This window comes from Calypte anna, chromosome 2 (genome assembly GCF_003957555.1).
Source record: "Calypte anna isolate BGI_N300 chromosome 2, bCalAnn1_v1.p, whole genome shotgun sequence".
In the NCBI taxonomy this organism is placed as follows: Eukaryota; Metazoa; Chordata; class Aves; order Apodiformes; family Trochilidae; genus Calypte; species Calypte anna.
The window spans coordinates 17,395,608-17,417,811 of NC_044245.1; the positions used below are offsets into that span (position 1 = coordinate 17,395,608).

The window sequence follows — 22,204 nt, forward strand, 5'->3', positions numbered from 1 at the left end:
ATGGAGATCCACCCAGTTATCTGCCATATTTGCATCTATCTTCCTCCACTCCTGTGGCCCAACATACAGACTGAGGAAATCTTCTGTTACATCTATTCCAACTGAAGAGGCTTGAATAGCTCAGATCTTTGTGGACCTTGCTGCAGAGCATAGATCTAAATCATCTGTATGCTTTGAATCCCATATCTTCGACCTTTATGCTCCCAGTACTCCTCACTGTCATCTAATCTGCTTTAACTGTGCTTGCTTGCTTCTGGGAACCTCCACCACCCATATTAGCTGGAACATAAATAACTTTGGAGTATATTTTAAGACGTAATGTACTCTTAAGTGTGTGAGTTAAATGGATGCCAGTTATTAATTAAAAAATTACATGTAATTTTAAGGACATATCCACCATCACAGGTACATGTTTTGATAGCCTCAGATGCATTTCTGGATAGGTTAAACTTTACTGAGCATAAATGTGACAAACTTTGATAAGCTGTTCAGCACAGCTGTTGATTCATTCAACAATGAAGAAAGCCTTAAGGAGCACTGAAAAAAAAATACCAAGAAAAATGGTAGCTAAATAAATCCCGAGCAGGCTTCAGTATTTCTCTAGAAATTAGGTTCAAGACATGTACTGATACAGGGCTTAGTAAAAAAAATAAACAGTCTGTTATACGAGAAGCCAGAGCTAACTCAATCTACATGAGATTGGATGAGGTATTGGCAGACCTGTTTAAAAATGATAATTCTGCTAATAGGAAGGTTCATCATTACCTGGCTGACAAACATGAGAAGAAAGTTGGCCATTAGCTTGCTTATCTTTGGAGAGGGACACGGGTCTCAGCTGATGGGACAATATCATCTCATTCAATTTTTGCTGCAAAGCTAAGTAATCTTCAGATAATTTTGATATCTGAAAAATATAATATAGCATTTTACATGGTTATATAGTAAGTATTAATGTTCCAAGGTAATAAAATGTGAAATAGTGGACTAGAGAATGGATTTAAAAGGTATCGCACCACCTATTGCACTGTAGGCCCCTACGATGCTTACCTTCTTATCCCCTCTAAAAAAAGGAAAAGAAATTAAAAAGACACATAGGAAACTCCACATTGCAGCTCAGTCCTGCAGCTGCTTCGTACTGGTTCACACACATGAGTGGATGGGTGCCCTGCTGATGTGAAAGAGCTTCTACAGCTGGAGGCACACTTCAGTGCACGTGTATCCTTGACACTGGCACAGCAACTTTTAGTTTCATTTGCAGAGACATTTCACAAGTTTGCTGAATTAAGGGCCTCGCTTGGTAAATATTCAACAACAATATTCATATTTCAACAAACTCAAAGCTTCTGCATTTAAGCTACACCAGGTTAAAAGTAACATATACTTTTTGACAGTGCTCTGACCTGTCATTCCCTACATTCTGAAATGTTTTCTCTTGCAGCTCAAAGTATGCATTTTTATAGAACACTCATTACAAAATCTTAGTCTCAGTTTAGACAGTAAAACCTTGATGCCACTGAAGACAGTAAAATAACTGCTATTCTGTCATTTCTGAGTGCTATGCTCAACATATGCAGCTTATAAGCTTCTTACCTGCCTTGAAAAGGCTGCCAAATCACAAGCCTCTTTCTCTGAATCTCCAGTAAGTGTCTTAGAGTCTTCAGCCTCCCTACTGGTGTTTTTCTTATCTTTTGTTATTTTGGGATCATGATCTTGAACATGTGCTGCTTCTGTTCGATCCTTTATAGTTTTCTCTTCAGTTTTGCAAGTTAGTTTCCCTTCTTTTCTGAGCTGACCCCTTCTTCTGTAACCCCGGTAACTGCTCTGAATAATCACTGCTGCCTTCTCTTTGTCTTCTGAACCTTCTTTCTCTGCCTCAACTTGCTTCCATGAGCCTCTTAGTGACTCCCTTCTTACAATTCCTCTGTATCCCGTAGGCATCACTGTTCTATGTTTCAGGTGGTTTCTTTCCACATCCCTGTCAGTCCTGGGCTGCACCATAGCAGATTCTTGATTTTGTCCATATGCACTGAGCATGTCTTGATTATCTTGCTCTTGCTGGGGACCAGGTTCAGCTGTGATTTTGAGAGATTTTCTGGGCAGGTCTTCCAAAGAGTCTTGTTCTTCATCTTCACCAATGTCCTCTACTGCAGAGTTCTGCTTCACAGAAATTCCCTCTCCTTCACTAGATGTTTTCTGTTGTTTCTGTACATTCCCTGTGTCACTGGCCTCAGAGCACTCACTGCCAGCAACAGTGTTCTCTTCATCTTGAGTCTCCTCATCTGATGCTTCTTCCAGTGTATCATATTGAGCTGGTTGCAGTTGTGCTTCAAGGAATTCCACAGCATGTAATTCTTCCTCTGATATTTTTTCATGCTGTTCCTTTATTTTTTTACGGACTCTGTAGCCTCTGTAATGGCTCTGAACAATGACAGCTGCTTTTTCTTCTGTTCTAGGAAGAGCACTCATCACTCTAGCTGGACTTTCCTCATTATCTTGAAGTTCTTCATCCTTTTCCTTTCTCCTAATGGATGCTGCATTTTCAGTTTGTTTCCTTCTAAGTGATTCCCTGAATGGAATAGAGTTTTGGACAAAAATTATAGCTGAAAGAGATGAAGGATGGTGACAACCTTACAGCTACATTTGGGGGCTTTTGCACACTAAATAGCAATTTGATACATTGCACTATGGGAAAGATTTGGTGCATATAGCTGGAATTAAGGACATCAAACAAATCTCTGCCTTTCTGATGATTCTTTCTTAAAGTGAAGAGGGACATCCCTTTTTAACTCTTCATGGAGAATTGCTATGGGGACAAACTAGGCTGCATAGAGGCTGATAGAAAAGTAAATAATTAATTTAAATTTTAACAAAAAACTAAGACAAATACATTCTAGCATCTCAAATACGTATATATACACGCAAATCTAAATGAATTAATGAAAGAAAACTGCTTCAAGTCACACCAGGAACATGAAAACAATGATTTTGGGCATAGGTCCAGGTCAGTTTTAAAAGATCTAGGCCCTAAACTGCCCTTGTGTCCATGAATAAAAACTCCCGTGCCAGGTGAGATCTGCCAACTTGTTCCTTCCCTCTGAAAGACTCTGGGTGCCTTCACAGCTGTTTTCTACCTCTCTGGACTAGTCTCCATCTACTTAAATGCTATCACAGAAAAAAAGAATGGTGATGAGCAAACTGCTACTAGCTCCATTTCACAGATTGGGACCACAACCACATTGCAGAGATATTTAGAATGTTGTTCATCTCACCTAACTTTTAGCTGTTTGATCTGAGCAAGACATCTCAGTTCCCACTGTCACCACCTATACTTATCTCTAATTAGATATCTAATATATATATCTCATATAACACTGGCTTAAGATGACATGCCTGCAGATGCCTATTTCTCACTTTTGTCTGTGCATTTTTTATGATGAGCTAGTTCCTAAAAAGCAACTAATCTACAGGTTTTTACAAGTGAACACAATACTGTTGATCTTTCCCCTAAATATGTTTTTATTCCCTGGTCTTAAAAATTTGAGAACATTAGATACTGACATTAAATATCTCCACATAAACATACAGACCTCTGCATACATACCTAGAATAATCCTAATTTGCTCCACTTGTATTTTACATTGCTCTTTGTCAGAAATATAGTTACTGAAAATGGACACATTCAAGTGACAGAAGATAGAGAAAATAACACTACCTCCTCCTTTTGAAGATCTTCCTCTCCTTATATCCCCTGTAGTGAGACTGAATTGTTAGTGCTGCTTTGTTTCTTGTCTCAGTTAGTTCTTTTCTCTTTTTCCTGAGTAAGTATCCTCTGGCAACTGATACAAATTACAATATAAAACAACCTTAGGCAACAATCAGTGGGTGTCCCATACATTTCATAGAGTCAAATTATAACAGCATTAAATGAAAACCAATAAAGAAATACAGACTCAGGTGGTTATTATGGCTATGTTTCATCTGAATTTACTCTGTTCCAGAAAGCTTTTTGAGATTTCAGAAAGCTGCACTCATTCTACATAAGGCTACAAACAAGCTCTTTCTTTGTACGTTATTGGGTAAAGAAAATACAGGAAGATGCAGAACAAGGCAGAAGCAGTATAGCAGTATAGAAGTGGTATAGAAGTGCCTCTAGAACACAGTGCTCTCAGCTTCACGTACTTGCTTTGCCTGATTCAGGCAATTGATTTGATTTTCATTTCCCTGGGAAATGCCTGATTATCAGGCTATAGAGATTATCAGGCTCTCTTCTGGAACAGGCTGGGAATTAGCTGAACATTTACTAGATCAGAAAGAAACTGAAAATTTTATACCTCAGCAGTTATGGCAGACAGCTCATGCTCCTTTTGCAAAGACTCATTATTCAAAATGAGCTTTTGCTCAGCATGAAGGATGTGCTAAGCTCCACAGTAACCAGATGCACTGTGGCTCTGGTACTTGCTATTTGTGCTTTGTGGCAGGTAAAAGTTCAAGTTCTGGTCTGAAGTGGATGAATAAGGACTCAAACACGGGTCTTTCCTGAGACATGCAGGTCCCTAGAGGCTTGACACAGTTGCCAGCATATAGGCATCTACTGCCATCTGAAGTGGTCCAGGATAGCAAATGCATCCACTTGGAGTTGGCAGAAAGAACAAGGAAGAGACAACTTTCTAGAGAGAGAAAGTTGGGTATGCTGCATGAAATCATTCTGTAAGCGAGGCAAGAAAACCTAGGGCATTTTGAATTACAATAGATATGTCATTTGGGGGCAAATGAACTGAGCGTTCGGTGCTTTTGAATAAAATGAACCAAGCTTTAGGCTCTGCTGACTATAAGAGGAGTTTAGACACCTAGGTCACTTCTAGACATCTGCAGTGAAGTGTCTTAATCAGAAACCGAATTGCATTCAGGATGTTGCTTCAAAAATTTCTGAACTTGCAAATAATTTCTGAATGGGAACTAGCACAATCTCCACGGAGCTGTGACTTGGACAAGTCTGCAGTTCCAGGGATTCAGCACAAATCTGCTAATCCCAGGCAAAATAAAAATAACATTGTGTTTTGCCAAAATACTTCTGCTGTAGTCTAATTCCAAATTCAGTACCAAGCCTATGGGGATAGAGGATTCAGGGGATTATGTACCCTGGGGATATGGTAGATATGGGAGCTCTTACTCCAACACCACTGAGTGTTCTGCATCCCAGGGAAAGGCCAAGCTCAAGAAAAGGAAGGGAGTGTAAGCAGTCTATTCTAACACACTCATACAATTTGGTACTAGGTTATATTTGCTTCAGTGTTCTGTACTCATAATTTAGACAAACTTAAGATCTACTAGATGCAGTTATTCAGTGTTAGAAGCACTGTACAGAAAGGACATAAATTGCATCCTGATAGTAGGGTAAAGGAACACGAATACCTCTTGGAAGCAGCACAATTTTTTTTTCTACTGCAGTCTTGACATGACCTTAGAAATGTGCAAACTGTAAAGCACTTGAAATACTTCCATAGATTCTTGGACTTCTAAGCCAATCTTCATTCCATTTTCATACAAAACCAATTCAGGATGAGTTATTTTGAAATAAATCCAGTTACATTGTCAATGGACAAGCCAATATAAGCTAAGTCTCATCTTTTAAGATTTATTCTTGTTCACCTTTGAAGTTTCCTGAGAATTTTACTATGAGATTGTAGCTGTCTGAGCATTGTTTTCAAACTGGAAGAGTTTGTATTGCTTTAAAGATAAATGGGGGGAAAAAACGCTGTGAGATCTAAGCAAAAAATTGACTTGCATTTTGTTCTGTCTTCTTGTACACTGAAAAAAGTTCAAATGTAACTGTGCATAGGACTGAGAAGGCAGAAAAGGAGAAACATTGGGGAGATCAACCAATAAAGCAAAAGAGTAAATTCACAGTTTAGCATTTGCTAAATAACCTGACATAATTGTCACCTTTCAGCAGTGTCATAATTTTTGGCACATCACTGGATTTTATTCTTGGTATAAATTGTTTTCTATACCAACTGCATCGAAGGGCTCTTTCATAAAGAGAGAGGAAAAAAATCATGTCACATAGCATACATCTGGGCCTAAAGTGATTATTGCTGCATGGTTTTGCTGTGTTGGATCAAGTGATGGCAAAAAAGGAATCCAAGACATGAGTGAAATTACTATTTGAGTTTTCTCAGACATAACTATTAATGTTACATTAAAAAAATGTAACACTAAAACACACCTTATATGCAGATAGTATCATAGGAAGCTTCAACAAGAAGAGCTGTAATACTTGGACATACCAGATTAGAAGTGAAAAGGCTTGCTATGGTATTTAACCATCCTACTTCACAGATGTGGAAAGTGGCCCACACCACTCTGAGGTACAGGTAATGGAATATATTGACCAGTTTCAACCACTGTATATAGATATGTAATAGATAAAATGTACTTCAGAATGTGAAAATGAGCATGCTCAATCTGTGTAGCTAGGTAACAGCAAAGAATCTGGATCAAGAAATGTATGAATAGTATAGTAAAAGCCATGAAAGCAAACAATTCTTACCTGCTTGAAGTCTAGTAATATGTTCTTCCACTTTTTTATTTCGTTTTGCATTCTTGTATTCTTTACGAGCAACAAAACCCCTGTAAGCTGAAAAGATGTTAAAATCAAGTAATTAAGTTAAAATTAAGTAATCCACTGGGTACATAGAAGGCTGTAAGAAAAAAAAATGATCTGGAAAGAAGTACAGACTTATATTAAAAATATCTTCTGGGCTTTATCTTTCAAAAACATGGCAAACAAGTACAAGCAGTAAATCTACATAAAAACTATGCTATCTGGTGAGTAAAGTTATTATGAATAGAATTAATACAAACCACATGAAAGTCAGAATGTAAAATAAGATGATATTTGAAATGTATTAGAATTTCAGTTGATTGCCCCAACAACAGACTAGTTGGTTTTATTACCTAAAACAATTACTGCATTTTATTTTTATTATATTATACAACCTTGTCATGCCAGAGTAATATTAATAATACCTATACATATCATCTGTGCAATCACATCCTTCCATTGTTAAAATTGCCTTTTAATGTAACATTGATCAATGTAGCTTCACTAAAGAGATTGTCATAACCTGGTTAAAAGAAACTGTGCTTCATAAGAACAGATATCACCAAGTATAAGGTACTTTGTCAAATGCAACGGCAGGAAAATAAATAAAAAACTCCACATCCAGCATGCACATCCATCTATCAACTCTACACATCTACTAGCTTTAAGCAAAATGTTAAATATTTTAAAACTATTACCTGACTGTATTTTAATAGCACTTTGCTCCCTTTGTTCCTTTATCTTTTTGTATCTCCTTGAACCCAGCCATCCTCTGACACAAGCTTGAATCAAAATAATCATGTCAACTGTCTCCTTTCGCATTAAATTTAGCTGCTCCACATGATAGTATTTGAGGAATACCTTAAAAAGAGTAGTCAAACATATTAAAGTTTTAATTTTCTTTCCAGGCCCTGTATTCACCCAATCCATTTAAGATAAACAGGACTTAGTTTGGTTTCAAATGATGAAGACTCTTTAGCTGTAGTATACGAAGGTTCATTCTTATTGAATATAGGATTGTAATTGTTTAGTTTACCTTAGTCTCCCTTTCAAAATCTTTTGTCAGTCCCTGCTTATTCATGCTTTCACAGGAAGATGTTTTAAAGTACTAGTATAAAGTTTCAGTCTGTAACTATAAATCTGTTTTCACAACTATGAGGTTGACAGTTTTGCTAACCTCACAAATCTGATGTATGTTACACAAACGTGATACAAATGTGAAACCTGCAGCCTCTCTGCTTTCCAATTTTAAATCTAAGGCATTGCTTATTTACTAGATTGGTTTTATCAAGTATAAAGCTTATATAATCCCTGAAAAAACTAGTCCAGCAGAAGGGATACAAACACATTAGAATCATAGAATCTTATAATTTTCAGGGCTGGAATGAACCTTTAAGGTCATCCAGTTTCAACCCCCCTGCCATGGGCAGGGACACCTCTCACTAGATCAGGTTGCTCAGAGCCCCATCCAGCCTGGCCTTAAAAACTTCCAGGGATGGGGCTTCCACCACCTCTCTGTGCAATCTGTTCCAGTGTCTCACCACCCTCATGGTGAAGAACTTCTTCCTAACTTCCAATCTAAATCTCACCTCCTCTACATTCCTGCTGTGTATTAGGAAAAAATAAAGTATGTAAAAAGAGCTTGTGCAATTACGACAATAATAATGCTAATTTTGCAGATTTCACCTGATCTTAGGTTAACCCTAATTAAAGTAAATGTAAGCCATAGACCTCACATCTCAAGATACGCTTCCTTTGGCTACATGTTGTCTGTTAGCCTCACTAAGACAGCAAAGGAAAACAAAGGTTGAGGAGGAGGTAACATGTCTTAGCACAACAGTTGTTTCTTCTCCAGTGAAGTGATTTCAAAAGTTTAAGACCCATTTCTCCCTCTCTCTCTCCCTCTCCACATTCCTCCTGGGCACTTCTGCTACATTATCAAATAGAGTCCGTGCAGACTTGTCTGATGGATCTGTCAGGTGGGGGTGGGTGAGTGTCCCCCTCTGACACTCTAGGAAGACTGGTGAGCTAGAAACAAAAGCAAGAGCATGGGAACAGACATGATTTTCTCACTAACAGTCTTCTGCCACTTCACATAGAGGGGATCATCCTGCTATCTCTTCCTCCAGTGTTCAGCAAGGTCTGCCACAGAGACCTCTCGCTGGAAAGCCAAACCCTTTTCCTCTCCCCTTGTGAGTCTGATTGCTCCAGAGAAGAAGTACAACTTCTTTTCCTTAAGAAAGCTTGAACTAAGCTCACTGGGATCCTGACTACCACATTTTGAAACAAAATGCAAGCAGTCCTTTTATCCCATAATGCTTTGCCCTGTGGCCGCACTGAAGCTGATCAGAATTCTAACAGTTACAGGGTCAGGATTTCAGCATATGTCACAGAATCAGAATCACAGGATAGTCATCATCTCAGCCACTAGAGCATGCCCTAGAGCGCATCTACGTGTTTCTTAAATACCTCCAAGGACGGTGACTCCCCCACCTCCCTGGGCAGCCCATTCCAGTGCCTGACTACTCTTTCAGTAAAGAAACTCTTCCTAATATCTCAATTTAAACCTCCCCTGGTGCAATTGCAGACCATTTCCTCTGGTCCTGTCATTATTCACTTGGGAGAAGAGGCGAACACCCCCCTCTCTACAACCTCCTTTCAGGTAGTTGTAGACTGAGGTCTCCCCTCAGCCTCCTCCACACTAAACATGCCCAGTTCCCTCAGCCTCTCCTCATATGACTTGTTCTCTAGGCTGCTCATCAACTTAGTACCTCTCCTCTGAACATGTTCCAGCACCTCAGTGTCCTTGTAGTGAGGGGCCCAGAACTGAACACAATATTCCTGACAATGTCAGAGAACAGTTCTTGGCAAAGTTGTTTTTTTTTTAAACCAATAGAGACCAAGAGCTACTCCAACCAAATGGGTGAGAAAACAAATTGCTTAGTAAGTTAACAACAACAAACTACAATATATAATTATAAATTATAATTAATTAAAAAATTACTTTAGTTTTTCCAAGAACCCAATTGTCCAGATGTGCTTTTTCCAAGATAGCAGCACAGGTCTCTGGGCTGACTGGAGGATCATCATTGGTTTTGTAACAGATGAGGTAATACCTAAAGACAAATATATGAGTCTTTATTCCATTAATGTTGAGCAATAGATGCAAGTACATTTAAACCACTGATTTAAATAATAAAAACAGTTGCATGACAGAAAACAAAGCACTGAAAAAACCAAAACAACCTAAGAAAGAAATTGATGCGGTTTATATTTAGTACTGAGAAACTCAATCAAAAGTGGATAAGTAACATATTGCACACCCTGGGGCATTGATTTATTCTATATCAACATCAAAAGGCTTTTAAGAAGTATGCAACCCAAGCAGAGTTGCACATCAGTTCTTTGCTGCTTTGGCTCTCTGCATTCTGTGAAAGTGATTTCAGTAGTGAAAGAACAAAATTTTTAAACTTTTTTTTCGCCTAAATCTGGTTATTTAATATCTATAAATGTCATGAAAATTTCATTTCTTGTCTCAGGTTCTAGACCAGCCACCTTTAGGATAGTTAACATGATGCACCCCAGCTCTTGTTACTGCCTTGGATTCAGTTTTGCAGACACTTCTGGAACATAGAGAAGCTGTCATGACATATGATGAGCATTTAATCTGGCAAACTCATTATTCAGAACTAATTCTGAGTAGAAAAAGAAGTCAGGATGCTCATTAATAAAAATTACATGAACATACCAGTTCAGCTTTTGGGTAGAAAAATTCTTTTGCATTCCAGGACTTTCCAAAATGTTCTGTAAAAAAATTAACCATACCTATCTTGTCTTTTTTAATTTGGAAAAATTACATTAATTATGTCTGTTTCCTGACAGTACATTCTGCTTTTTTTTTTATTATTATTATGCCATCATGCACAAAGCTTGGGTTGTACCAACTTTAAATAATGATAATGATTTCCTCATGATATAATGAAAAAAAGCAACAATGTTGATTTCTGCATTAGCACCAATTTCTACAGCTCCTTTACTTTTTTCTTTTTGTGACAAAATGAATTGGCTTTTTAGAATTCTATAAGTATACCACTATCCCAGGTGTACCCGTGACTCTCAACTATTAAAAAAAAAAAAGGCAGGGATATAGATACTTAATAAAAAAAAATCTTTTGTTTGAGGGCCATATCATGAGTGCAGAAGCTTAGCATAGCCTCATTGCCATCAGAGGCATCTCCTCTCTGGAGAGCTATCCTGTTATGTTTGCTGCTTTCCTCCCTTTACTTGAGCAGTAATTTTTTTAAAAAAAAGCAGTAACCAAAAGCCACAGCACATCTTGTTGCAGTGACAACTACCTTTTCTCATGCTGTACTCTTCCAAAATGGTAGTAGTCTCAGGATTATTCTTTCCATAAACGGTGCTAGAAAAACATCAGTTTGTCCTCCCTCTCTTTCCCTGTGCACCTTCAGCACTTTGTTTCTAGTGCACTATTACTTTTAAGTGCTTCTGTCTGACTGGGAGTTGCTAGCATCTTCCCAGTTTTGATCTCTATTCCATAAATCCCAGTTCCGTTTCAGCAGAATACTCAAGGTCTTACATGTCAGACAGAAGTATAGATTAAGTGCTTGGGATTAATTTTTTTGGATGGAGAAAGAACAGATAGTTAAAAAATTATAAAATCATGGTGGGCTAATCACTCTTCTTAACAGATTAGTAGTACTTTGAAATTTTATTATGACAGAATTATGACAAAATGAACTTCTCAGCCCTACAAGAGCTGATACCTAGATGACAGCAAGCTATCATCCACCCTGCACAAGCAGATGATGCACAGTGCTGAACATTAGGAGCCAGAGAAACTGGTGATCAGTGGATGCCATTTCTCCAATTTCTTTGCTTTAATTTGAAGCATGACATTTCTAAATCTCAAGTCTTTGAAGAAAACTTGCAATTACAAGCAAGACATTTTTTACCCAAATGCACAGGGACCCCAAAACAACCGTCTTGAGATGCATCATCTTCCCATACCAAACCAAAATCGGTCACTAATCGAGTGCCTGAACTACTCTTTGTCATCCAGTCTGTAATCATCTTTGTCACAGGAAATATATATGTGTTTTTTCTTTAAAGACCATACCAAAGACAATGCTGATTCTCTGCAAACATTGGGCAGCAATGATAGGAAACAAAAAACTTCTTCATGTCAACATTACCGTTTTATGAAGTTAGCAAACAGTATACGGTGTGAATAACCCTGTCTGCGAATCCTTGCTGTCTCCAGAATTCCTGTGTAACGCAGCTGAACCAACACTTTTTCTTTATCAAATTTGTTTGCCTGACGGTCATTGTTTGGCTTGATGCACCTGACAAAATGAGGCTGGCCGACGACCATTTTGGATAACAAATCCATCAGAGAATACTGCAAGAAAATAACAAGATATCTGCCACCAGGATATTGGTAAAACTTGCATACAGGTCCTTGTGTAGAGGAAATTTTATTTCATGTCATCAAATTTATGTTGAAACCCATTTACATTCAGTACTTTAACGGTAGATGAAAGAAACCACCCAACAACAATTCTAGCTTTGATAAGATTTCTAAGTTACTAGTGTATCCTGCTTGAGAGAAACACTGATTCCAAGTAGATATACCAAATTCTACCCAGAACATTCTCATGAACTGCCATAATGTCTAACATATGACAGAAACTCCTCATATATATTTGCTTATCTTGGAGCTTTCTTAGGTATTTACAGCCGACTTTTTCCTGTTGTCACCTATTTCACCCAGAGAGTAAATCATCTGTCTACAGATGGGAAGTGGAAGAGTGATGAGTTGGTAAATATTGCCATCCCCTCATTAGAATGGAGGAAACTAAGGTCATCCCAGAAAAGGAGCTGCTTGAACTGCTCTGAGGTAGGATGTTGCTGTATAGGCTGATGGTGATGCTATAGCTCTCCTACCAAGAGGAAAGTTTTGAGGAGGGCAAAACTACACAAAATCACAATTCCAAAGTTGCACTTTTCACATCTCAGTAAGATGCTTTCCAGGAATATGCAAGAATTAAAGAAACAGAGCTGAAGAAGAAAAAATATAGAGTTTGCAGATGAACACTTCGGAGTCTATTTACTTTCATAGTGAGCAATGTAAAAAATATTATTTCTTAATCATTTTTAGCTACATTTACATTTCCAAATCACTTGGGAAATTTGACTATCAGAGTTTGTAGAGGTGAATCTGGCTGTAAACAACCGTGACTGGCATTTTGTAAAATTGCTTCATGGGAGGATCTTATTAAAACACAAATGAAGAGAATCATTCCTCAAGATTGCCCGTGATTCATCAGAAAGGAGGTAGTGCAGTTCAGCAGTAGTTTGGATATATGAAACTAGTGTAGGACATCAAGAGCCATATGTTTCCTATTAAAATGTGCAATTCCATTCTGGGGGATGCTGCACCATGCAGCAAAGTGCTTAATTACCTTCATCACTAGTGTGCCAATTGAACACAAACAAGTAGGACAGGCTAATGGATAATTATTTTTTCCACTCAGTCTGAGGTGGCAGATGCTTTTCTCAATCACCCATAGATTTCTGCATATGAGTAAGCCAGTGGGGCTGAAGCTGAATCTTCATTTAAGAGCATTAGCTATCTAGCATGAACTGAGCAGAGATTTCCACTACAGAATATAACAACAGAAAAGTGTAAATATAATTAATTCATTTGCAGCCTCTGATGCTTGATGTGCTGGTAATGCACTGAATCACAGACATTAGATTTGAGTGAGATTCAATGAAGTTTTCTATCTAGAGCTTTAAAACACCATCCAGATTTGGACTAGCATGATGCCCAAGGTAAGATTATCCTTCATAGTCTGCAAAGCTGTGGAATGGCATCAACTGAACAGAGATCTTGCCTTTTACTGTTCTCTGTCATAGATGTAAACGAATGCTTATAGGTCATGAACACCTCAGCTATCTCTGTGTTTCTGCTGGGAGGTACAACTAAGTGCTAATTGGAAATTCAGAGCTGAACCCAAGTGAACAAATATTGTGCACTACTTTGAAGGAGAGAATGTTCTTCACATCTGTTTTCTATTGCAGGACCAGCAGCACCAGCCAGTGTTTGGGAAGAACAAGAATAATGCTGAAGGAACCACAAGGATGGACTCAAGATAGCCTCTGAGCAGCAATTATCAAATCTTTCTTTGAAGCACCTGCTCTAAATTAACTTTGACGTCTTGCTTTCTAACTTAAAGAAATTCTATACCACTAATGTCCAATGTCTATCTCCTTTGATGGAAAAACAAGCAAGTGACAGATCAATACTGATCATCATACATCATCATAAAAGAAATCTAGCTGTATAATCAAGTACAATTAAAGATGAAACATCTCAGTCTCTTCTAGATACTTGTACTGCACAGACTGTTGCACCATATATACAGTTAACAAACTCTGTATTTCAAAAAGTTGAAAGAATAAACATTCATTTTACTCTAGAAAAAAAAATCAGAAGATCTGATATCTTACTCTAAAATAAGAAGCAACTGTCTGTGTTTTCATGCTGGTTGTCTCTCTTGGATGATGCCCAGTATCTCCTGCTTCAGTCTATAAAGATGAAGACAGAAAATTACACTTTTACCTCTGTTGAGCCTGTAGTGTGTTTTCCAATGTGACAACAAAGCACCCCTCAGAAATCATTGTTAATTTAAAAGAAGAAGTATTTTAAACAGAAAAAAATTACAGCATGACCACTAGCACAAATTATTTACACCAGTATGTTACAGTACTTTGCTACACAATACACAGATGTTCACAGAAACACACACAACACAGCTTGACAAAAGAGCATCTAAATAACTGCCACAAATAACCAGACAGTGTCTGAGGTCCTATCTGTTTTTTCATCATCACTGTTATTTTAGTAGTTCTCTAAGGAACTCGATTATGCTCCACACCACTTGTACTTTTTGCTACAACACAGCGAGGAAATTTTTTTCCTCTGAAGTTGTCACTAAACTATAGCCAGAAAGAAGGGAAATGTTAGGTTATTACCTCACGGAAGGAATATGAATTGCAAAACACAAAGATATCCAGCTAAACAGAAAAAGAAAATGGGAGAGGGAGAAAAACCAAGGAAGGGGTTACTTGCTTACTTTTCGCACCAATAACAGTATTGCCTTTCTAGATTAAATTAGAATTCAATGCAGAATTGCTAAATCAGTTTTCTGTACCTTTGTATGACTGATTGATTTCTGGGGGGTCCACATTTGGTAACTGATTGTAGTTTTGCTTTTAGTGTGTGCCAGGTTACCTATGGGAAGATAAAAGATGAAAGAAACCCAAATGTTTGCATTGGATCCAAACTATAAGCTATGCTGGACACCTAGAACATGCTGCCAATGTAACAACAGGATTATAAAGGTCATTGATTTGTTCAAAGTATGTCCTTATTTGCCCTTGGGATCAAACAAGTTCTGAACAAGTCGTATGAAGATGGAACATGGACTGAATTTCCCTCCTCAGCCTTTATGTTACTTACTAGAGAAAAAAATAAAGAAAACAGACTTCTGCAGCAGGTAAGAATGATTCACCTTAGAGCATCCATTGGGTTCATCTGGTTTTCCTGTAAGGATGTTATTGTACCATTCTAGTTCTAAAGCTACATATATATTAGCTTAAAAAAAAAAAAAAAAAAAAAAAAAAAAAAAAAAAAAAAAAAAAAGCTAAAAAGCTAGCACCTTTGTCTGGACCTGAGGACAAGTGACATGGCATGACTCAAGTCTATACAGCTAACCTGTATACTATACATACTCTATACAGCTAAACTGTATACTCCACTACTCTTTTGACTTCCTGGTAAAAACGATGTTGTATCTTTCCACAAAGCTTGTTGGAAACCCTCACTGGTCTGTGCTTTCTCTTGAATTTTGATTGAGTATTTCTGGAAGACTGCTAGCTGACATAGTCCAAAACTCCAGGGGTGGATGCTTCCAATTAATCAGAATGGGAGATTCTGTGGGAGCATTTAATCTACTGTTCACTGTCCCTGCTTGGTCTACTAGCATTTACAGTATATTAAGACTCTGACCTTGGAATTCTTAATGTAAATAAAACTTTTACTATGATGACTCAAAGGAATAGGTGCATCAGAATGATCTATGTAGACAATGGTCTTCTAAAGGAGTAAAGAAAATTCTGTTGAGCTTCCCTTCATGTCACTCTATGTTAATAAACCCTAATTATTGTTGCATGCTGCCATTGCTTCTGCCAATAATATAACACCTCTAGAATCTCATTCTCCACTGGGAGAGCCTGTAATCCCCCTGTGACCAGTTATCAACAGTAAGAGGTAGGTAAGAGTTGGATAAACATCTACAAATATGATATGTTAAGCTAATGCATCATGTATTATGTGATGACATCAAGTGTTAAACCTCCCTTGGGCTTAGCTGAATATCACAGGGTGGGAAGGACAGAGAGGATTACTCACACCTAACTTGAGCTATCTGAAAGTGAGGTGTCTATCTGAAAGATGTTGCTGTATTCAGATGAGAGGTACCTTAAGAGGATATTTATCACATCCTAAGAGAAACACCAGAGACAGGCAAGATAGGCTGGACTCTAGGTAAACCTCTACATTTCCACTGACTCAAGGTGAATAACTTGGATCAGAAATCTAACTTCTAGTTGGCTACAGCGGGATGGTTTGGGTCTGTTTCAAAAGGCTGCAAACAGTGTTTCATAATATTTAACAAGAAGACTAAAACAACCTCCAGATTTATCTTGCAAAACATTATATAAAAGACAAGGGACCAGTTCTTTGGGCCCTGACTTCATCTCTACAGAAATTACAGTTTAGTGTCTTAGCAGATATCAACAAGTCAATAAGTTCAGGTAAGGACATTGAGCTCAGTGTCTTCTAGGAAAAATAGGCCTCTAAGAACAAATTCTGCATTCCACCATTTACAAAGCTGACTTTGTAAAATTAGGAGTCTTATTAAAACCTCAGTTTCTGTAAGCTATGGTAACATTTTAGAGAAATTTCCATTTGGCTCTTCTAATTTAACTTTTCTGTTCTACTACAAGTACATCTCCCTTGTAGTTGTACAAGACAGTAATGTCGTAAAGTACTTACTGTATGATATCAGCGCCATCACACATGGAGTAATAAAACACAACCAGTCTGCTAACAGCTTGTATAGAGACTTATGCATCATCCTAAAATGGCAGGTAGGGCACTGTGCAAGGACCTGATTCAACTAAGGTGCAACTTAGGAGTAATTTTAGGAGTCATATTCCTTCACCTCAACTTACAAACTCCCAGAGGAAGAGCTCACTACTAGAACGTCATCAATTACAGATTGTAAAGGAATAAAAGACTGGGGAAATACAGGTGTGTCTCCTCACTCTTTGTAGAAAATGCTAGGAGGTCTCTCCTACTTTAAAGAAAAATTGCACTGAGACAAAACAGGTAATTTTTATATGCCTTGTACAAAAAAGGCCTGTGACTTACCTGATCCTTTCTGTTCAGACCTCAGCTCGAAGGATGCACTCCACTCCCTGTCTTGCTCCCCTACCCTGAAGAAGGGACCCTGAAAGAAGTCTCTATGACTTCCTTGGCATTTGACCAGACCAATCTCTCCCCTGCAGCTTGAGATGGCTGGGGCTCCATTCTGTATAGACTCTAAGGTTGGACAGTTAGGCCACAGAGTGTATAATGTCATCAACAAATGGTCATAGGAAAGCTAGAAGTGGTCATCACAAAGGCTACAGAAGAGTAAGATGGTTACCACAAAAGCAATACCTGTTTTTGTAAGAGGGTGGGTTACCAGCTGCCGCGTCAGGTTGTTTTCAGACGATCGCAGTAGCAGCACAATATCAGCTGGCAGTGTGTCTCTGTTTTTGGCTAGGAATCCACTTGCATTATATAGAACCTGTTTAAAAAGTGCAGTTATGCATCTTTTGGCACTTTGAAAAATAATTGTAAATTTAAGCACTCTGGGCATATGGCTTTTTAATATAGCAAGATACACAAATAGTTTTTAGCCATCAGGCTCCCTCTTGTTCACAGTCTTTCTTTTCATCATTGAATGTTCTAACTCTTCAATATGGAGAGCCATTATGGTGCAGAATACTAAAAGCAAATCCATCATACCAAAGTAGCTTGAGACATTTATTTTCTCTAATGCAGGTATGTTAATATTAGCTATAGCCAGTGTGGATTTATGACTAGGACAAGTGCATTGTAGTCCTCCTTTACACCAGTGTATGTGTAAATGAACTATTAACAGTGCACTTGATTTCAACCACATCACACAGAATGACCCACATGATTGTACAATATTTGTCTCATTCATATTTTGCTGTACTGGACCCAGGACTTACCACTATTTCTAGAGCTCTCCGTATTAATTATAGAGGAATTTTGCAAAATCATAAAGTGTATATTGGCAATTTAAATATCTCTAAAAATTCCAGTAATAGTGCACCTAACTCAAAGTGTACCTGACTATTTCAATTATGCTACAAAGGACCCACAAGAAAACCTGGCCTGTGAAGATGAGAAGATACTGACATATTTAATTTAGAAAGAACCCTCACAGAAAAACCCAGTAGCAGTCTTAAATTACAAAACAGGCTTGTAAAGGAAAAGGAAATAAATTATTCTCCAGTTCCACAGCGAACAAAATGAGAAGGAACCAGCATCATAGCAATGGAGATATAAGTTAGACAGTAGGAGAAACTTTCTAATGAAACTTCTGGTTGAACACTGGAACCAGCTAATCAACCCATCTAATCTCTTCTATTTCCTAATCCACAACTAGTTATTATTAAGGTCTCTTACCTTTCCTGCATAATGATAATCCCAAAAAGTCAGATCTACTCTTTTGGGTCTCCAAAAATATTTTGACTTCAAGTTATCTTCAAATTTTTCTGAAAAGAAACACATAGCTTATCTTAGTGGAGTTAGTGTACAATAATTGTCTCTGTTGACACTGTATTCCCTTAAGGATATTGTATGACTTCTCAGACAATTCAAAGGCACAAAACACCCTCTGACATTTCTAAGGACAAAGATACCATAATGGTCTTGTAACAGAAGGCTAGAGAGTATGGGGGCTGTTGGATCAGTTACTTACTTTGCACCATTTTTTTTCTATCTGACCTCAGAAAATCACTTGCCTTTTTAAGTTTTTTATCTTCATATAGGAAATAATATAATACTCCTTCCTAAAAAATTTACCAGTTGACTGAGACTTGTCTATAGTGACTGTAGACTAGAAAGTATGATGATAGGAACACAACAAGCTCATATAATTGCTTTAGCATGGGCATCATTACTGGATATTATCAAGTTTTGTGATTGGTTAAAACTCATCTGACAGTTTGCAGATTCAAAAATGAGTAATCCAAGGATTTATCTGCACAGAAACCCTGCTGAAACAACAACATTGTATCTGCAACTACTCGGGATCACTGGAATATTCAGGATTTGATTTACAACATGTTTAAGTGTTTTAATTTTAATTTCTGAAGAGAAAAAAACAGGAAGAATAATTTGCTGAAAGGCACTGAGGCAGGTTTGCAGTCATTCCCCTCGAAAAGTACTACAATTCTTGTTCAGATACAGCTCACCAAAAATCTCAGAGCTGAACATGACTCAACTTTGGAAACAGTGTTCTTGGCATTCAAACCTGGAGTTTTAACTCAGTTGGATCTTTAACTTTCAAACCTTGCAGCTAAAAAATCCTGAAGGCAACCTAGGTTGATTTGTACTCTTGACCTTTCTCTATCAACTTGAGAGACATCCTTGCATGCCTCCCTCAAACATACTGTGACACTGGAAAGTGGGCTTACTAAAAATGTAACTTGCATAGCACATAAACTGGACATGCCAAATGACCACCTACCAGGGTGACATCCTGAAAAACTGTGAAATAAACCATATACTTACCTACAAGTGTCTGATCTGTTGCTTGTGGGAATCGACTCTCCTCATCCAGCAGGGATAATAAACCCATTGGTTTCTGCAGAAACATATCTAGGAGGGGCCTGTTGTCCTCATATTCTATAACTCTTGCATCAACACCTTCATATAGGTACTCATTCTATAACAAGCAACAAAGGTATGTTTTGTCCATGTATAGAGAACCATTTCAGAGAGCAATTCACAAACTGTCAATTGTAGCAAATTAAAACCACTGAAAAAGTACCCCCCAGGGACTAAAGACATCAGGAACAAATGTCCATTGGGATGTATCACACTATGAGGCTATAGATTTTAATTTGCCTTTGGATATGGAAGTGCTTCCTATGGCATACTCAGTAAAGTAAGATGCTTTCCAGGAATATACAAGACTTAAAGAAATGGAGTTGACGAAGATAAAGCATAGAGTTTGCAGATTAAGACCTCAGTGTCTATTTGCTTTCCTAGTGTGCAATTTAAAAAAATATTTCTTAATCATTTGGAGCTATATTCACATCATTCCCAAATCATTGCCCAGGCCAAGATTTGCAAAAGTCAATTACAGAGGCCTCACTTGTTGACTCCCCTCCTCAAACACCTGGTAAAGTGCTTAGGTGGAGAAGAATGGTGCACACACTTTCTAATTGTTAAAGAACAGCATGCATACTTTCTAAAAATTAAATAAATTTTCTCAGGTTGGTCTCTATTTCTTTTTCACTTCTTTTAAAGAAGTGATTATGGGAGGTATTTAACAAGATTAAAAAACAATAGAAAAGCTGGTAGGGGTTTTGTGAATTTTTGGGTTTTTTTTCCTTTTTCCCAAAGAATTCAAGTATCTTTGGATTCTTGTCAGATTGAGAAAAACCCAGTAACAAATGCTATGTCCGTAGTGTGCTGAGATGGTTTTTATGTTGAAAATAATTTAAATTATAGCTACATTATATGCTCTAGGGACTGCCACCCCCATCTGTATATGTAATGCACTAGCAGCTCCTCACTGCACGGAGCTCTGGTATATACTGGGACTGCCCTCAGCCCTGCGCAGGTTATACTATAAAACACATAATTTAGCCTTTTGATCTACTTTTAAAAAATCATTTCTCTTCCAAATGATAGGACTTTATAAAAGTGTTGTATTAATGTATGGTATAAACATCACCATTGTGCTATCCTGAAATAATATTGAGAAAAGTGTCATAAACATGAGTGATGGCTAATATGAATGAGTTCACAGACCTCTGACCCTGGAAGACCTCTGCTTATTTGTCATTAATTTGAGTCTGAATGAATGAACAAGGCAATATATTCAGCATTTTGAAAAGGAGTTAACTGTTGTCATATACAACAGAAAAGCTCATGTTTTTAGTCCTCATACCTTTGAATGTAAGCCAGAGAGAACCAGCAAAATTAATAAAATCATTAACACTGTTCTAGAAGTAGAGGCCTAAATAAAGAAATCTACTCATCCTTTTGAAAGAGAGCATAGAATATATACTTAAACCCATCCAGTATCTAGACTGATCTAACTTCTCAGTACACTCTTCACTTTCAGGATAGCTTGTGGCTCAGTTTATATGCCACCACAAGGATATAAGCAGTAAAAATCTCTTCCACATCTCAGACACATAGTGCTAACTTCATTCTTGTCTTCCCTCAAGCAGTGGACAGGTGGGGTTTTGCTTCTTAATCAATGGCCTGACTAGCAGGACAAGGCAGAGAGTAATAAATGTATCACTGATACAGGCAAGAAGTTAATTATATACCTGTAGGAGCCAGTGGCAGGAAGGGAGTAAATCTGTGTGTTATCTCCCAAAGATAACACCAGAGTAGGGGCTGCTTAACCCAGGGCTACAGCTGTACAGACACACAGATGTTACATTCATGAAACCATCTGTAACTATTTTGGATTATCAAGAGTACATTTATCAAGGAGGGAGAGGGAAGAGACTGCTCAAGATGAATCTGTCAGAGAAGAGTGTTTCTGTGACACTTGGGCATCCTCAAACAAGCTCTCACAGACAACGTATCTAAGGATCAACTTTTTTCAACTTCAGATGCTTGTGAGAGAGTCTGGTTTAGAGAGCTCCTAAAAGAGTTCTGGAAACTGAAAGGAGTTCTGCATTAGATGTGCTGCTACACCACAACAGCAGCTTCTGCTGCACTCCCTGCCCACCAGCACATGGGGCCTGTCCCCCAGCCTGCAGCTTATGTGAGCATCCCTTCTTTTGTGTCTGCACCTCAACAACTGGATGGGTGCCAGTGCTGATAGTCTTGGTAATGCTGACTACTGGGCTTCCATAGCTCCATCACTTCCTATAGGCTCCCAGAGGATGACTTATAGCCAAGTCTTCAGGCAACAGTGTGACAGATGACTCAGAAATAAGATACCATAATACATTTTCTTATGTAACATTGGTCTTTAACCATATTATTAGGATACAAGCAGCAAGGATAAAAGCCTTATCAATGCACATCATAAATCTGTAATGAAATAGATCTTATTTGGATTAATAAGCTGAAACATCTACAAGATCCTGTAATCCTCCATGATGTTTTATGACAAGAAAGCTCCTAAAAATAGCAGCTGCTCACTGAAATTCTAAAGCATAATCCACTAGAAGGTATTC

General features: G+C 37.9%; 1 protein-coding gene across 2 annotated transcripts in view; it reads right to left on the reverse strand.

Annotated features, from left to right (window-relative positions):
• MYO3A (myosin IIIA) overlaps positions 1 to 22,204 on the reverse strand; it is a 108,173-nt gene that overhangs the window by 15,446 nt on the left and 70,523 nt on the right. The window contains exons 19-31 of one of the 2 annotated variants that reach the window (XM_030445416.1): positions 19,566 to 19,719; positions 18,456 to 18,544; positions 17,415 to 17,544; positions 14,842 to 14,921; positions 14,138 to 14,215; positions 11,818 to 12,023; positions 9,609 to 9,720; positions 7,303 to 7,465; positions 6,551 to 6,637; positions 3,713 to 3,836; positions 2,431 to 2,566; positions 1,591 to 2,373; positions 766 to 904 (exon numbers count right to left, since the gene is read on the reverse strand). In XM_030445416.1, the coding sequence (XP_030301276.1) occupies positions 766 to 904; positions 1,591 to 2,373; positions 2,431 to 2,566; positions 3,713 to 3,836; positions 6,551 to 6,637; positions 7,303 to 7,465; positions 9,609 to 9,720; positions 11,818 to 12,023; positions 14,138 to 14,215; positions 14,842 to 14,921; positions 17,415 to 17,544; positions 18,456 to 18,544; positions 19,566 to 19,719 (2,281 nt within the window). Of the gene's footprint in view, positions 1 to 765; positions 905 to 1,590; positions 2,567 to 3,712; positions 3,837 to 6,550; positions 6,638 to 7,302; positions 7,466 to 9,608; positions 9,721 to 11,817; positions 12,024 to 14,137; positions 14,216 to 14,841; positions 14,922 to 17,123; positions 17,295 to 17,414; positions 17,545 to 18,455; positions 18,545 to 19,565; positions 19,720 to 22,204 lie in introns of both variants that reach the window. The other variant, XM_030445415.1, reaches the window with a different exon arrangement.